Source organism: Catharus ustulatus, chromosome 1 (genome assembly GCF_009819885.2).
Source record: "Catharus ustulatus isolate bCatUst1 chromosome 1, bCatUst1.pri.v2, whole genome shotgun sequence".
NCBI lineage: Eukaryota > Metazoa > Chordata > Aves > Passeriformes > Turdidae > Catharus > Catharus ustulatus.
In genome coordinates this window covers 68,588,807-68,607,522 of record NC_046221.1, presented here as the reverse complement: position 1 = coordinate 68,607,522, position 18,716 = coordinate 68,588,807, and the positions used below count along the sequence as shown (strand labels likewise).

Here is an 18,716-nt window from a genome sequence, read left to right as displayed (position 1 = left end):
TTTTCTACCTGTTGCTGTCCATGCAGGGACTGGTAACATGGGTCGTCTTGTATCCTGCTTTAGCTACATCTTTAAAAGTAACAGCACTCAGATGTTCATGTTCTTGCAGTTTGGGTGAAAGACATCTGGGTGTGTTCTTTTCCCCACTAGAGAAATGGTTTTTCTTGGTTTGCAGCCATTTGCTGTGCCATTTCTTGTAGTTTCTGCCCAAGCGAATGGAACCTTTCCTGAGCTATTTATAGGGATGTAAGTTGGAAAAGGGGAAGGAAAAGAATGGAGGAGGGGGGAGGTGTTTGTAGCATGCTGCTGAGGATTAGAGAGTTCACATCCCAGCTTCTAAGGTTTCAGCCTTAATCTTCCAGCACATGCAAAGCCTTTCAATTTCACTTCGAGGTCATTACCCATGTACAAAACTGTCTAACTGCTGTGTGACAAGCGCAGGCACGAAACTCAGTACAGCAAGCTTTTCAATTGGGAGTATAAATTGTTCTGGGAAAGAAGCATGAAGTTTTAGGTAAAAATATCTACTTCTAAAATCTGTACCTTAAATTTTAAATCAAGTGGATTTCAAGCTTGTGATTTCTAATAGACATTTATCTCCCAATTTATCATTTGATGCTAGATACCATTTACCAGTAACTGCTGAGTGAAAGAAGAAAAGTACAACCCAAAAAGTTCTAAAAGATAAGCATGTCACAATATCTAATAATGTAAAGAAATGTAGAGAATGTAAATGTAGTAAAGAGAACATGACTAGAAAACATCCAGTACTTCAGTGGGTATTGGTGGTCTTGCAATACATCTTGTGAGGTTGATTATGTTGTGATTATGTCCAGCATTAGAAGATCAGCTTTCTTGGTGGAGGCTTTTCCCACAGCTAGCTTTCTTCAGCATTCAGGAAGATCATCTGATAGGATCAGCCTAAGCTGACCTGTAAAGTCAAGTGCCACTGAAGTTGGGAATTTCCATGTGACATAAGAGCTCCATGAGAGTGTTGCACCGCAGTGGCTGTCACACCCCTCCAGGCTAAGTGAATTGCTTCTCAGAAGAAACAGCCAGTATAAAGACAGACATCATTTGGAAAACTTTTGGTTCCCTTGATAGTTAAGCACTGATCAGGTTCAGTGCTGCTCTGCAGTGGACAGACAGCAGGTGGGAGGAAAACAGAGTTGCTGGCAAGGTCAGCTTGAAGTATCTGAGACCTGATATACATCACAGGCAGTGATCAAGTACCGCTTTCCAGAAAATGAATATCCTCACAAGCTTAGGTTTCCAAGAAGGATAAGCATCACTTCTGACTTTGCATTATATATGTGTTGTTAGGAATAACTATTTGAAGAGATGGCAATTTCTAGCAAGTAAATGCAATAAATACTTTTGTTTTACAGGAGAAGTTAGAAGCAGCATGGTTGGCACTTGCAGCTGCTTTAAGTTTCAGTAGAGATAACCTCAAAAACAGATAAAATGAGAACCTTCTGTACTCAAAAAAACCCCCAAAAGCACCAACTAAGGGAGAAAAACCAACTAGCAGACACAAAATAATTGTTTGCCAGTAAAATGCATTGTCTGAAAGAGTGGCAAAGGTAATAATGGTAAATCTAGTTATTTAATATCATACAGTACTAAGATGTTTCAGGCAAGAAAGCAGTGCTAAGAAGCTTTCCCCTGGAAAACCAACTATAGCAAGAAATATATTCCTCTGTTACAGTCTGTGAATTCTATAACTGTGGTGAGGAAATAAATGTGTGACAGCTGTGAGAGTTAGGTTAGAAGGTAAAATAAAAGAATTCCAAGTATCACTGATTGTAAAGAAAATCCATCTATTTAAAATTACAGTAATTTCACGACTATAAGGAGCACCCTTTTGACTAAAATTTTCCCCTGATCCTGGAAGTGCGCCTTATAGTCCGGTGTGCCTTATAGTCTGGTGCGCCTTATGGTCGTGAAATTACTGTATTTCTTTTATGAAGGTTACAAGAAACAAAACAGGAGGTGATGCCTGAAGGTGTCCTCTGGTACTTTCCCCAGCTAGGTATAAACACTGTGTTATTTGAGGGTTCCAATTGAAATCAAAAGCTTCCTTCATTCTGACTGTGCATATGTCTCCTTCCTAATTTAAACTGAGTTACCCGCAGTATTAACCTGAGGAGCTGATCAACTGTATATTGATCAAAATATATCCTAAACTGGTTTGTGGAGTCAAATGCATGATCATTTAAGGTAACAAATTCTCAAACCTCATCTAATGCTGGATTGATGAATGAAGTGTCACAGGTATTTAATCATCTCACTTTGTTATTGAGTTCAGTGTTCTTAATTTACACTGACTCATTATTTGAATAATATTGTGTCCTCTTTGCTAAAACAACCACCATATTGCATCCAATGAAAACCTCTGAGAATTACACTTACACCAGTGTCTTATCAATGCTGTTCTCATTTGGAGGTGGAACAGTGGGGGAATGCCTTTTTAAACGAAGCAAGAACGCATGAAACCCCAAATTTTTGGACTAGTATGGGGTTCTTGTTTTCAGCTGATCAGGACGTTCCTTATCCTATTGAGTGCTCAGGATCTGTTGGGTTTACTAAGTGCTTGCAGTATGCATGTCAAACTCCAGCAAGAGCTGAGGTTTAACAAGCCAGAATATTGATATATACTCCTTTAAACTCAGCAAAACAATCCAGGGCAAAAATGGGACAGTGCTGTCTTGTTTCCTTTCTACACTAGTCTTAATGACATTGCTTTCTGTCTTGACTTTCAACTTGTAGCTTTCCATCAAAGCACTTTCTGATCTGAATTCTGTCATCTCCCAAAGGTGTCTGGCAAACAGAAGAAAATTACCTCCTAAATGATGACAAAGAAATTATTTTGTGAAAAAAACCCAAACTATTAAATGTAGTCCTGGAGGTACATTTTAGTTATATACCAGATTTGAAATGAAATTATGCCGCTAATTTAGTAAATGTAGAATGGGGAAAAAAATGGTTATTTTTCTCCAGGGTAGGTTATAAGGGATATTTTTTAGTTTTTCTTTCGGTTATCATAAGCAAAAAAAACCCTTTATCTAGCCTTTTATTTTTCAAGGGTTTTTGCAGATGCTGTTGAAATGCAGGCTTACAAAGTCTACAGCAGTAAGGAAGAAATAACTGCATTAAATCCAAAAGGTTTTCATTTCAGTTTTCACTGAAATGGAGACATATTTTTGTTTTGCAGAACAATAAAGGTAAATGCTACATATTCTGTTGCCTTGCACAAATTGCCAGTTTTAAAGACAAGTTTCAAATGTGTTTCAGCACCAAGAAATCACAAGTTGTATCTCAGCTTTCAAAGGAGAGCACGAAGATCCTGCAATGCTTTTGACACATATCAGAAAAATAAAAAAAATCTTCGAGAGAATAAGTAACTAAATCTCTGCCTGAAACTAGAGCCCTGGAAATTGAAAAGAATGCTGTAAAACTAGAGTTGTGATGTGCTTCATTTTTTGGGTTCTGAGAAAGGACTCATTGAGCAGTACTTTCTCATGGTTCTTAATCATCAAGCTGACAGATAAAGCCACTAACTCCAGTATTTGAACAGGACAAATTTCCAATGGTGCTTTTAAGGGTGAGACTGGATTCTTCTAACACATTTTTCAGTGGACATAACTAATTTTTGGGAGAAGATTTGTATTTCTTAGGTGACTCAAATAAGCTGTCTACTATTTGGAGAGTGATGATCATTTCTGTCTGGAAGATATTCTGCTTTCAGTAGCAGCAGGAAGGGGGAAGAAGAAAGGAACCTACAAAGACTTTGCTAATTTGGACTGGTTTCTGATACACTTGTTTTTGAAATCTTTCATTTTTCTTTTCCCTTCATTAATTTGAAAATATGGAGTTTTTGTCCGGCTTCATGCATAGTCTTCTGTCAGTATCAACACATATGTCTTGGTAAGAAGCCAAGTCAAAGTAAGTGGGTTCTTCTAGGTAATTTCTGGGTGACTTTAAGATTTAAATTCACAGTGCAGTCTGATGTAACAGCAACGTAACACTGAAATGCTGCTCCAGGAAGGCACATAATACTAACAGCTGAGAGGAGAGATGCAGCTGGTTCTACAAAATAACCCGTTGCATGGGATATTTTTCATCTCACACAAGCATCTGAATTTGGGGAGGAGGATAATTTTGAGTAGCCAGTTATAATGCCAATTGTGTAAACTACTTAGTACATAAAGATATTTAAATAATATATTGACAAGCATATAAATATAAAAAGAGACAATGTTTTTTCCCCTCTGGAATTGCACGGACTATTGCCAAATCCGGAAAAAATTACACCATGTGCACAGTAAAACTTGGTTCTGACACAAATATCAACTCCTACAAGATCAGAACTTGCACAACCTCACAGCTAATCTTTTAAACCCCAGCAGCAGTAACTTGGATGGCTGCAGACAGCAATTGGAGAGGAAGCGGGTGTGGACAGTAATATTCAGAACTGCCTTACCAAGAAGATGTGCCAATTCTCTGACAAGGAAATCACTCTCAAAGAGTTTGCCAACCATTTATTCCTTGCCAATTTGAAAGCACTTGGCTTTTTGGAACAGTTTTATCTATGCTTACAGAAAAATGCAAGATACAGTATTGTTTCACTTATAGTTGGATGTGAAAATGCAAGTGTAATACGGGGAAATAAGGAAACAGAAGCTGATACCTGTTTTCCGAAGTGTCACTTAAGAACACAAAACAACAATTAAAGAGGGAAATATCTTCTTCTGATAACTGGTCCTTAACTTTTTTTCCTTTCTTCCATTTCTCCCTTAAATCCTTGAGGGCAAACTCCTGTATTTCAAATGCTAATTCATGTTTTGGACTTCAGTCATGTTTAAAGAAGACTGGGCAAGGAGAGGAAAGGAAATGATAGATGATTTTCAAGCTTAATAAAGAAGAAAATAGAGAGTATGTGAGTTCTCTTATATCTCCCTCTCCAAAACAATTCTAAATTTACCTCTTTTAAAACCCTAAATGAACCCTAATGAACTCCAAGGACATCTCTTCTTAAAATTGTGTGGAACCCAAATAACAGAGCGCTGTCTGCTGGCACAGGATAAGAGGGTGCACATGCTAATTAGCTGCCTTTCTCCATCAGCCCCAGCAGTGAGTATCCTAGAGCTTAATCCACACATAACTGGAATTTTAAAGCCCAGACTCTTAAACCCATTACACCATGGAAACACTCAGACGGACACTTTCCTCAGAATAAAAATGGTAATGACTGTGCTGCATGGTAATGCCCTAATGATACACAATGTCTGCAAACTGCATCAGTTATTGTCACACAGAGGAAATAACAACAGCTGCAGACTTTCTATCAAGTGTGTAAGTCAGTCCCCCTGTTAGGTTGCTGTACTGCATTGTCTTTGCTGCCTAAAAAGTGTCATGAATCGTGGTGACTGCTGACTAGCATCCTGTAGGAGGTTCTTTAGGATCTAGGGGAAGACTGGTTTGGTTATGGCTCCTAATGCTTGGGTTTAGGATATTTATTTGAAACTTGGTCACCCTACTTCTAATTTCCATTTCTTGCTGTGTTTGGTTTTCAAATGATGACATGGAGTATGAACTATTTCTTGCTTCATTTTCATATCTGTCCTCCTTAGGGTGAAAAAAATCAAAATCTCTCCAAATGATGATGAAAATTATCTTAATTTTTTTATTCTCTAATTACATTTCTGTGTGTACAGATTTCTACCAGAGAGATTTCCTTCAGTATGGGGGAGCTGACTTTTACCACTTTATCACTCAGTCAGTTTTGACTGAGAAAAAAGAAATTCAGTGCAGTTTAAAAGTCATTATCTAGATGAACTCAATATTTAAAATTATCATTGGGTTCTTGTTAGACTGACATCAAGTCAGAGCACTTTCAGTATTAATGCCAATATAATGTTGTCATTCCTTGAAAATGTAAAGAATTCTAATTACCCTCTTAAATCTGAATTTAACTAGTCCTCCAAAATGAAAAGTGGCTTTTGCTGTTAGTTAGGTAGATAAGAAGCCCCACAGAAGTCATAAATATTCACTTCATTTCCTATTGTACTCATCAGCTGTGGGTAGTCCCGTGGGTAAAGATGCAGCCATTCAGATATTAGGCCCATGTATTTAGCATATAGTAAGGCAGGCTATGAAGGATGCGAGCAGATAATGGATTTGCAAGTTCCACTGCTGCCAGGTCCTCACAAATGGGCTGGTAAATTTGGTGCTCTCAAAGTCTGAACTATGGTATTAACAATGTGACAGGGCTGCACATCCTAGGGTGTTTCTTCTGTGTTACGGCTGGGCAATCCCCCTTGTACCTTCCCACCACTGCCTCACATGGAAGGCTCATCCCAGCAGCTCTCTGGCTGGAATAACCAGGTGTACACTTAATTCCATCCTCATAATCTTCCTCCCTTCTCCATTACCTTCTTTAATTACAAATCAGGCTGCATTTGTGACATACTACTTTATCACTGAATACAGACTTCAGACTCTGAATGAGGCTTAATAATGCCTCAACTTCTAAATCAGTTTTACAGGCAGTGTTTAACAAAACTCTCATACAGCATGGCATGAAAGCATCAGGAAGAATTATGATATTATTCTATTTATTTTCACTTGAATTTTGCTTAGATCAGGGAATAAACCAGCCCTTTATATTTGCCTTACTTTGGACTCTACTAATGCCTCAAGAAAATACTATTGCAGGCTTTTTTCCCAACTTTTGATTGAGTCAGAGGTTCAAATTTAAAGTCTTTACCTATGACTAACCTTTTTCTTCAATAAAGTCCAGAGATGATATAAAGTTAAACAAATGTAAAATTGAGTGCCTGATGAACAAGAAGACTGTGCTTTTTTTCGTAAGTCAGACTGCTTGTAATGAAGATACAATGATCAGTCTTCAAGAATCAAAGGATCTTCCTAGAGATGAGAGGGATCAACACCAAGGGCAGCACGCAGGTTTTGGTAAGCAGGCATCTGTAACTATGCAAATGAATTGGTGGACTCTTACTTCAGTTCCTGGAAGGTTTTTCCTAATCAATTCCAACATGTGCAAAAGGCTTCAATGTCTCTTCTTGAGTTTCTGTGCAAGTAGGGTCTATTTTTTCTGTTTTATATGCAGTTTTTCAGCATGTTTTCTCATAGCTTATTAATTCTGTGTCAGCTGGCAAACCCCTGCCTTCCTGCTTTGGTTATGGATGGCAGTCCATTCCCTCTGCTGGAGCTGGAGAGATCGTGTGGGTGCTGTGGCACTGGATGTTGTGTCATCAGGTATTTGTGCTGAGCTGAACTCTGTTGGCTGAAAAATCTTCTCTTCCAATTTGTATGTCACTGTCTGGGGCTAGAATATTGTCTTTGCAATACTCTTCCTCATGCAGTATTCAGAGAGACTAACAAACACCAATAGACAATGAGACGGGGGTTTATTTTGGCTACTGTCAACAAAGAAGAGGCATTTTTTCCTCTCTCTAGGGCCCTTTGTATATGCTCTGCAATCAGTGTATGCGCATATCAAGGTCCATATCCTGATATGGTGGTCATGAATGCTTACAAGAGCTACACGTCTTTCTGTGTTGACTTCAGATCACAGGGGTATCAAAGCCTCTGAAGGAAATTAAAAACCATGTTCTACTTCTGTCTCTCCCTCTACCATTGGATCCTGGAAGAGGTATAGGTACTGGCACCTATTAATACAGTCCTCATGTTTATGCTTACTTTAGTGCTACCTAGACCCTTTGTAAGCATATTTTGCCATGACTGTGCAATGTTATACACTCTCTTACTCCATAAAAGGGGGATTTGACCCCATGGAAAATACACTGACAAATCAAAATGTGTAATCGGTTTAAAGTTCAAGGGTGCAGCCAAATCCTGAGCCAGTGTAATTTGACCTAGATTCACTGAAGCAAGGAAAGCTGCAGTGAACTACATAAACAGAAGAACTAAGCCACTGTGGTTGTCCTCATACGGTGAGGATGCTGAGGAAATACTTAATGCTTTATGATGGCAGTGGTTTCCTGCTTCAGCAAAAACAAACGAAAAAGTTTTGTTATGCTACTTTCTACAAATAATAGTGACTGTTGAACACTCAGGATGCTGAAAAAACTCTCAGTTGAGTTTAAAGGACACTAGCAACATAAACCTGCTTATTTCTATTTCTATGCTAGAGAAGGGAATGCCTAGTCAATGTTTTCCCACCACTCAGGCCAAAAAACTGTTTGTCCTACATTTGCTCCTGATACCTTTGGTAGTATACTCTGATGTCCCCATGACCCCTTGCCCCCAAGCTCCAGGTCCATCTAGAAATCGATGTGCTGTAACTTTTAACCCTGCATTAGCATCATTCCAACAGCTTTCATCAATAGCTCAGGTTTTTGTTTCAGTAACTGCTACACCAAGGACACTCTTTCCAACTTTTAGAGCCAAAGTAACCTTCAGCCTGTATACCACTCCAAGAACTTTCTCAGATTGGCAATTCTTTCTTCAAAATGTCTTTATATGTGAGCAACAAAGCTTGGGAAATGTCAGAAACTTTGAACACTAAGATTACTGGACATACAGAAGAGCAAAATTTGCTAATCCAAACGCATGTGTAGCTCTGAATGGTGACTTCTGGTTATCGCTTCCAGCCATTTCAAGAAAAATTGCCAGAGTTAGTTGAACAGCTCTAGGAACCAAAAATAACACATTGGGGTAGATCTCAGCTATAATTTCCATTAGTACAAGGTTGCCAATGCCTATGCTTCTTCCTTGATTTGCACTATTATAACTGATTTCATCTCAGTCCTGGAAGGAATCAAAATGAAATATTTCACCTAGTTCAGGGTATTTCACCTTTCTTTCCCGCTGCTTCAGTACTCTTGAGCACCTACGTATTACCTGTACCAATTACTGATAAATAATGCACATTACCTTCTGCAACACCAGGTATCTTTGTAACCTTCTTCCTCTGCCACAAGGAAGATATTATCAATGGCTGGTATTAATTAGGCTTTGTGCAGCTAAGGTAATCTAGTTATAGCTTTTGTGTTTATATTCCAAATTGACAGGAAATAAGAATTCAATTACGTAGTGGGGGCGTCATTCCAGAGGGGCTTAGGAAGCATAAACTACTGCACTATTTCAGGTCCTTTCAACAGGGTCTTCTCATATCTGTCATCCCAAGGCTGAACTGGTGGCAAATAAAATACACAGCAGAAAGAGACTGACTGCAGGTGGGTACGTAACTTTTAGAAAGAAGACTCAAGTTAATTCATGGAATGTCTATTTGGATATTACTCATATCTGGATTTATCGGAGGAGAGAGGGTGTGAACTGAATTTTATTCAAGGAAGACAGAATTTACTATACATGATGTAAAGACACTTCGCGGGGGGAAGTATTTTTGTTGTTAAATCATACAAATTAAAAACTAGGTTCTGTTGTTAATCATGTCTCAAGCTTCTGATACAACAAGCTTCACCTAATTACTCGTCCCAATGTGCCTCAAAATTTAAAACTGCAAAATACTTCTTTGATACTTTCCTACTTTGTAAGGTCAGCATCACACTTAATGTTTATAAACAGGATGAGCCCCTTTGGGAAAGTTACTATGACTGCAAAGACAAAATATGCTGTGGGGAATCGGTCTTGCTCACTAAATAGGTGACTTCATTGTTCCACTTAAACTCTTTTAAATGCTGAACTGGAATCTAAAACTCCATTGTTCATTCATTACACGGAAGAAAAAAAAAAAAAAGTGTTCCACTACAGATGAAGTGTTCCACTACAGATTGCATGGCTAACGCAAGAGCTTCTGTTAAGATAACAAATTAACGGGAATAATCGGTTTATGTAACACGCTCAAACGCACCTCGGAGTAGAGCAGAATGCACCTGCTCGGAGCGGGGCAGGGCGCGGGGGAGATGGATGAGCATCTCTCGCTCCCCGCCTCCATGCCTCCCTCCCCCCAGGACCGCGTTCCTCCACGTGCCAGTCCCCGCACGCCGCCCGGCTCCTCGCGCTGAGCAGGTGCCCCCGGGGCTCCCTCACCCCATTTCCTCCCCCGCTGCCCGAAGCCCCTCTGTCCCTCCCTCCTTCCCTACAATGTCCCAGCTCAGCCGCTGGACGCGACCCGCGCGGGCGGCTCGGGTGCGTGGCGTGGGGCTGGGGGCACCTCAGGCCATGCCCCCCTTTCCCCCCGAAAAATCACGCCCCGAATGCGGGAGCGGGGGCAGCGGCTCGGCAGGAGGGCGGGCGGGCAGCGGGGGCTCTCGGCCGGCCCGGGGGAGCGGGGCAGGGAGGAGAGGGCAGCGGCAGCGCGGGGGATGTGTGCGGGGAGGCAGGGCGGGGGACGCGGGGGGCACTCACCATGGCGGCGGAGCGGCGGCCAGGCGCTGTCCAGGGTATCGCCGGGCTCGGCGCGGCTCTGCCCTTTAAGGCACCGCCTCCGCCCGGCCCCGGCGCTGAGGGCGGGCGCGGGGCGGGAGGGAGCGCCGGGGGAGGGCAGAGCGAGGCGGAGGGATGGGGAGGCGGTGGGCAGCCGGGGCTGAGCGGGGAGAGGCTGCCTGGTGCTGTTCCATCGCCCACCCGGCTGTGACGGCAGATGGCGGCCGCTTGCCTTTGTTGGAATCTACCCTGATGGGAAGATTCAATTCGCTGTCGAGCCGCTTTGGGAGCACTGAATCTGTTCTATTCAACTTGGGTTTGGTCTATGGCCCAGCACTCGCATTTACAAGCTGAACTTCTCCACCCCGAAACCCTGAATCCGCCACTCTGCGCCAAAGTGAGATCCACCACCTAATGGTTACTGGTTGGACTCGGTTACCTCAGAGGTCTTTGCCAGTCCGAATGATTCTATGATTCTAACTGTGGCATCTCCCAGGAGAGCTGTCTGTTAGGGATGGATTGACAAGCAAATGTTTAGGCTGGCTAGGAAGGAAACAAAAATCACACAGAACAGGAGCTACTGATCCCATCACAACTCAGCCTCTGACACACAACAGAAAAAGTCAGGGAAGGAAGTGGCTTTGTGCTTGGTGTAACAAGCACAAAACCTCACACCTTCAAAACTAATTTTTGTTCCAAGTGCTAACAAAGTCTTACAGCTACTATGAAATACTTATTTAAATTACCAAAGTTGATTGAATATTTCCTGCTTCTTTATTTGTGCATTTAATAAAGAAATATTTGGCACACAAAATCAAAATAGTATTTCTTAAAAACGATTAATATTTTTCATTTTTATTTTATTTTCTAAAGGAAAACTTGTCAAGAAATTACATGGACTTCCATAGCTGCCTTCTCAATTCTGTGTTCATAATTTGGTTGACCAAACCAAAGACGTGTTTCCCAGTTTCAGTGGGACAAACAATAGAAATAAGTTAAGGAGAGCATGTGTGGTGTAGGACTGGTGTCATATTAAAAAACTAAAGCATACTTGATGTACAGACATGCTATATTTGTCCAAAATGTAACACTGATGTTCTGGACCTCTAGATTTCCTTCCTGATCAGCTCTTTGTCCATGTACTATTTCAGCCCTTGCTTTCTCTTGGACCTAGACACAGAGGTCCACCAAGGGCAGTGAGGGTGGCGATCTTCCCGGGGCCACTGCTTGCCAAGAAATGATACTGCCAGGAGATTCATGTGGAAGCGTGTCCTTATGTAATTTCTAACCCACTTTTACAGACACAAACTTGTTTGCTCAAGCTTCCAAATTCCAGCATGTTAGTCTACACTGTTGCAATTCCTGAGGCTGACCTGATGGCCTTTCTCCTATTTCATCTTTTCCATAGGTTATTTATTTAATTCTTTGTGTGTTATTACAAACCATCTTGAAATACTGAGGAGAAATACTTTTTTATACCTATTTTGTCCCCAGAGAAATTGTTCCCTAAACAGAAAATTGTCCTCTTTGTCCAAAAAACTCAGCAGTCTTTAGGTGCTGTAGAGCAAGGAAGTTTGGAAGATGACTGACAGAGGAACACAGAAGTGACCCAGCGCATTGCAATGCTTTGGTTTTGCAATTTTTATTCCAATTTCTTTATAGTCCAAAATAATCTGGGTTAGTGTGTCAAGACAAATCTAGAAATTAGAATATGGTAATACAAGGTATTTTTTGTCTTCATTCTTGTTCTTCTTTGTCTAAAGCAGAAAAGAAACATATATTCAAGTTTGGTAAAGATGTCACATTTGCAATTTCTTCAGTTCCTAGCTCCTGACACATTATATTCATACGAATTGATAGTTTTCTTCCTTAACCAGTTTCCTTCTATAGCAGCAACTTTCTTTTTTATAAAAACAATAGCATCTCCACTGAAGAACAAATAGGATTCTGGTGACATCTAAGAGAAGCTGTAATATCATCATGGATATTTTAAACGCCTATCTAACGACCTGAATTTGGAGATTTAAGGGCTGTGGCAGGATTTCGATTCATCTGTTTTGTAGGGAGAGTGATGCCATGCATTTAGTTGGATCCCAGGCACCAAGCGCAGCAGCCAGCCAGTTTCAGTGACTGTTGAGCAGCATGTTGTCCTGAGATAAAAGGCAGAAAAATAAGTTGACATATAGACAAATAGACTTGCTTAGTTCCAGCTGAAATTCCCTGAAAACAAGCAGGGTAAGAAGAGTCAATTTAAACAGCACTTCATTCTGAAGCAATGCTGTTACACAACCTCCACTGTTCAAAGTGCAATACCACAGGGAGTTAGCTTGAGCACTGCTGGTCTAGGGATTGTACTTTATCACAAACTACCTAATTTACAGAATCACAGACTGGTTGAGGTGGGAAGGGACCTCTGAAGACCAGCTGGTCCAATCAGCCTGCTCAGGCAGGGTCTCCTACAGCCAGATGTCCAAGGTGGTTGTCCAGTCAGTTTTTTTGATATCTCTGCATCTTAGGAAAAGCACCTTTGAGTTGCAATGACTTCAGAGCTGACAGGTCCTACGGGGCTTGCATCTCAGTAGGAAACAGGGTGGACAAGGTACCACTGATCAGTCAACTACCAGCAACACTCAGCCCGCACTAAGTTTCAATCAGTAGGAGAAAGTTTTAGTTCAGGAAAGAAAAGTCTTTCTGTCTCCCATTGCCATGTCACCTATTAGCAGTCACTGCTCTTAACCATGACCTCTTCCAAAGCTTGGACTTTAAACTCAGGATGTGCCTGTTTCACAAAATTGTTCTGTCAGCATCTATCTAACTCACTGGCAAAATTCTGTCTCTGAGCATCCAGCTCAGATGAAAGAGGATATCTTTCTTCTGTTATCCTTTCTTTTTCTAATTTTTTTGGCACAGGACAGTGGTTATTTATCTGCAGGTTTCAATGTTGCTAGTGACACCAAGTTACAAGTTCAGGGAAGTTACTAGTTCAGTGTGACAGAATTTTACAGAATCATAGAATGGTTTGGGTTGGAAGGGACCTTAAAGAACATCTAGTTCCAAGCTCTCTGTCATAAACAGGGACACCTTCCTCTAGATCAGCTTGCTCAAGGCTCCACAACTTCCCTGCTTCAGTTCCTCACTACCCTCACAGTAAAGAATTTCTTCTGTATACCTAACCTAAATTTCTCCACCTTCAGTTAACTTTTGTTAATTTTGTTAATTTTATTAACTCAGAACTGTCAGTAATAAAACTGCATGGGATCAAATCTGAGTTAGCAGGCTGAAGTGAAAATTTGGAAGTTTGCTCCCTTGTTGTTCTCTGGTATAGTTAGTTCTTTCTAAATGTTATTTTCAGCTTTGAAAGTACAGTGGTGTAGTATGTCTGTAAAGCTAAAGCTTGTATTAAATTGCCGGCTGCAAGCAAGTAAAATAAAAACTAAGTCAAAATAAATTTATGCAGGCAGAAGCACTGAATTGAGCAATTGTGGAGCGCTGAATATTTTGTAGTAAATATTTTGTTTTAGCACCCTCTCTCGGACAGAAACCAGCACTGCTGGTGTTTACTCTTAAAAGGCTCGACTAAGCGCTTGCAAAAGGAAAAGTCCTTGGCTGTAGTCACAGATACAGTTTAGTTACGTATTTTTGTATTCTATAAATTAATGTAAGTAGAATTTTCTTATCCTTCTTAGGCTTATCATCTTCATATAAATAGTCTGTGCCGTTCATTTAAGTCAGCCAAGAACTGGGAAGAGCATGAGGGCTCCAAAGCAAATACTGAAGGTGAGTTGTTAGAAAACTACAGCCCGTAGTTCCTCACTGTTCCTTGCTGTGTGCACATCTCCTGTGAGGAACCTGCTGGTGTTAACTGCTGTGAATTGTGGATGAACCTGAATGTTCACTCTTACAGCCACTAGTACTTGGCGTTAGGGTAGCTTGTGGAAGTCCCTGTTTGCGACCATGGTCTTGCTGTGTTGAGTCCTACATCCAAGGGTTCACAGTGCCATGAGTAACAGTGTAATGTGGAGGGAAAGGGGTGAGAGGAAGCCGTTTCTCGGTATTCCCACTCTGGGAAAGAGAAGTATATTAATGCCAAAAGAAATTGAGCAGTGGGAAGGTCAATGAGTATATTCTGAATACCAGAAGGGGCTACAATTTGCACCTACTGCATGAGAACTCTAACTACCTGCCTGGCTTCTGGGATACAACTGATAGGCAGTCAAGTTCCTAAACATTGTTTTGGCTCCAGTATGGTTGCCAGTTACCTTCAGAGATACTGTATGTGCTAAGAGAAGGATTAAAAAATTAGGACACTGTAGAACAAAAACTGCCTGGATTACTTTAACTTGCTCTTCCTGCCCATATTAATTTTACTAAGCCTTATTTGCAATAATAGCCTTCAGCAAGATTCCCACTTCATCAATGCAGGGTGCAGATGATAGCAAACAAACAGGAGGCCATGAATGATGCAAGGATTTGGAAAAGGACAGAAAAAGAACCAAACTTAAGTGGCTGAAATTCTTTTCCAGGACAAGAATAAATGCCTTATGTAAAATAATTGCTATGCTGTTTACATATAAGTTTTTACAGCTAGTCATTAATTTAATTCTTCCTTCTGCTGTATCCATCTAGGTAACCAAGTGTGGCTTTGTTGAAATGATGAGCACTTGCAGCAGTACTCGACATCAGCAAAAGCTGTACAAATAAAGGGAGACATGAGATTTTCCCCACATGCCAACTCAAAAGCCGGCCAGAAGAGGTAATCAAAAATCACTTGATACTTCAAATGTGTCTGTCTGCCTCAGCCCTCTCCCAGGTGAAGGAGGGATAAAAAGATCCCTCCCCTTGTCCTGCTATGCAAACACAAACAGTGGTTAACTGCTGTGAAATAACTGGTTGGTCTAGATGCATCAGCTCTCACACCCTGAAAACAAGGTTTGTGCCCTCAACATCTGCACCCCTCTTCCCTGAGCTAAAGAGTCAGCTCTCTTATTCAGAGCATTGTGGAGCCTTGTTCCTTTGAGGAAACATGTCAAACGCTGCTGCTGTGAGCCAGCCCATGGCTTGTGCACTGTTGGGCAGAGGCTCCCTGAGTGCCCCCTCACCAGTCTGATGCTGCAATTGTTCTGCTGCCTGATGGCCTGAGCATCCTCTTTTCCCCACCCCAAAATATATCTCAGTGTGTCCATGCTTGTACATGCTGAGAAAAGATGTGGGAATATTGATCAGTGTTGACCATCACAGGAAAAAGTGTTAGATGTAGACTATTGATAGTATGCAGTGAGCATGTAACAATAGGATGGAAAGGTCATACTGTTATGAGCGAGATTTTTCCATCCTCCGCAGGGAATGGATGTGCAATATCCAATTCTGTGACTCCACATCACACATATACACTTAAGGAATTGGACACACCAAGATTAGATTTGTAAAAGTAACCTTATATCTGAATTTCAGTGAATAGAAAACCTCATGTGTCCAACAGTAGTTCTGTTTTCTTTTGTGTGATTCTATGGGGTTCTGAAAAACAACAACGTCCACATTGTAACTCACCTATCCCAAAGGCATCATCCTTGGTATTGTAGAGATTTTTGGCACATTAGCCCATGAGATGACACCTAGTGGGATAGATGTGTATTTATTCATGTGATTTAACTTTCATCTGAAGAAAAGTCTTAGGTAAAATGCATGTAATATGTTTGGGTTTTTTCATTCAGATGAGATCTGCATAAAACTCTTAAGTGGTTCAAAAGAAAAGGTTTGTTTCATGTGTTGGGAAAAACAGAATAACAAAGACTGTGCTGGAGGAGGAAGAGCTTCTTCTTGTATTCAATGGCTTGGTTATAATGTAACACCCCCAGTTATCCCTCACCTATACATCTATTTCCTGTTTCATGTCTGTCCTGAGGACAATTTCAGTAGTTCACACATGCTGGCATTCAGCAGTCTCAGGCAAGAGATAAGAGGAAAAGTCTAATGGAGCAAGGAAGACTTATCCTCAGTGGAGGAGGACCTGGTTAGGGGACACTTAAACGAAATGGAAATATCTTAAGTTCCCAGGGCCTGAGAGGTTGTGCCCTTGACTGCTGAGAGAGCTGGTTGATGTCACTGTGAGGCCATTCTCAATCAGCTTTGAAATACGCTCCTGACTGGGAGAGGTTCCTGGAGAATGGATGAGACCAAGCATCTCTTCTATCTTCAAGAGGAGCAAGAAGGAAGGTCTGGAGAACTGCAGGACAGTGAGCCTCATCTCAGTCCCTGGAAAGGTCATAGACAAAATCCTGGAATTCATTTGGTCTCCGAAACCACGAATATCAAGGTAATTATGACTAGTCAACAGAGATTTATGGGCAGGAAATCATGCCTAACCTGATAGTCTTCTACAACAAGGTGACAAGCCTGGAGAATAAACCAGAGTAAGGGACACTTAAATAACTAAAATTAGAGTTTTCCAAACTGAACATACATTGATTAGAAGGCATTCAACCTGTACAGAACATAGGAGAACTCTAACTGTTACTTGCTTTCATTTTTTACTTCATAGTCCATTAAAGTCATAGAACATGCTGAGTTGGATCCATCAGGATCATCGAGTCCTGCACAGGACACAGGACACCCCAAGAATCACTGTGTGCTTGAAACTCTGTATTGTCTTGAGCAGTACTATATATGTTTGATAATGTATGTATTATCCATGTGTGTATGTATATATATATACACACATACACATATGTGTATATCCATGGCCTATATATATGGATCACATACATTTATTGCTCCAAAATTACTCAGTTCCAAGATTAACTATTTCTTCATTCTGAATGCTGTGTGGTTCTGCAGAGCTTGGGGATGTGATGTGACTTAATCTAATATTATCATGTTGGTTTGGAACCATAGGATGACATATTTGGAATATTTTAATAGCCCTAAAATGTGGCAGCGATTTTACAGAAAAGAGAAGCATATCCAGAGAACTTACTCTAACTGTAGATGATAAGCAAAAATCAGAGAAACAGAACAGTGCAGCTAGGAGGAAGCTTATTTTTCAAAAATAACATGGTGGTAACTGTTACTACTTTGCTTTGTTTGTAATACAAAAGAAACCTTGCTTAAGTATATGTAACAAGCACCGAGGAGAGAATTACAATAACATTTAAAGATTGGGAGTCAAGTCGAAGTTAAAACTTAGAAAATAACAGAAAACATGTTTCAAATGAAACGATACTCACAAAAGGCATGCTAAGTGGTTTGAGACTCCATGAAGAGCATTAAACAGGGCTTGGAATGTTGGGAAAAGAAGGCTAAGATTGGAAAGAAAGAACTCTAGTTTGATTTGGTGAAGTGACAGCAAATTTAATGATGTGGCTGGAGGACTGCACGTGCAGGTAATTTTGGTTTACAGGTATGTTGAAAGGAGGAGGCATGCTCAGAGTCCAGGGAAACAAAGAATTTTTTAGCTTCGCTTAAAAGGGGAGATTTTAAAATACTACATAAAAGAACCAAAGAACTGGACAAGCTTTCTCTGACATGTCACTACAATGGTGGCACGCCCATGGGAAACTAGGCTTTTGCAGGACTGGATTAACGTAAGCTTCCAGTAGTTTTAGAAACATTAACCAGCACACTATAATTAAAATTATAACTTTATTCCAGTGCTAACAGCAAAGTCCATATCACAATCAAGATTAACTCACAATTCTGAGAGACATTATCTCCTCAGATTTCTTTTAAGTGGGAAGGGCCAGCTTTGATGTGCCCCCATCACGTGAACAGAGGGCAGGAGCCAAGGTCAGGTGGAATTCGAACCACGGCGGGGTGTAGGATCGCTTCCTTGACTAAGGCCTGGATGTTCCTGTTGTCCCTTTATGCAATCGCACTGGGGGGACGCCAGGCAGGAATGGCAAGAGGGAGAAAGAGGATTAAGAAATCAGTTTGCCCCATCCCTAAATCCAAGTTAGAGAATGATGGGATCATAGAACGGTTTGGGTTGTGAGGGGCCTTAAAGATCACCCAGTTCCAACCCGCTGCTCGGGGTAGCGATACTTTCCATCAGACCAGGCCGCTCAGAGCCCCGTCCACGCTGCCCTTCAGCCACCTCTCGGTGTGTCCGCCCCGCTCAGGGCTCCAGCCGCCGCCGCCCCTGGGCTTCACCACACCAACCGCTCCCCGACCCTCACCCGGCCCTCACCGCCCCCAGCATCGCCACCGGGCCGCAGGGCACACCGGGACTTGTAGTCCCCTCTTCGGTGATCGCCCTTCCGCTCGGGCCGCTGCGGAGGAGAACGAACTACAACTCCCAGGCATCCCGCGCACCCCTCGCGCCAGCGCGACGCTCCGGTAGCCCA

At 41.4% G+C, this 18,716-nt stretch overlaps 1 protein-coding gene across 1 annotated transcript in view; it reads right to left on the bottom strand.

The window, feature by feature from the left end:
• Positions 1–10,451, bottom strand: part of ELOVL2 (ELOVL fatty acid elongase 2) — a 51,446-nt gene extending 40,995 nt beyond the window's left edge. Inside the window, exon 1 of the mRNA XM_033066737.1 lies at positions 10,360–10,451. Within this exon, the coding sequence (XP_032922628.1) occupies positions 10,360–10,362 (3 nt within the window). The 5' untranslated portion in view covers positions 10,363–10,451. The remainder of the gene's footprint in view (positions 1–10,359) is intronic.
• Positions 10,452–18,716: the final 8,265 nt, after the last annotated feature.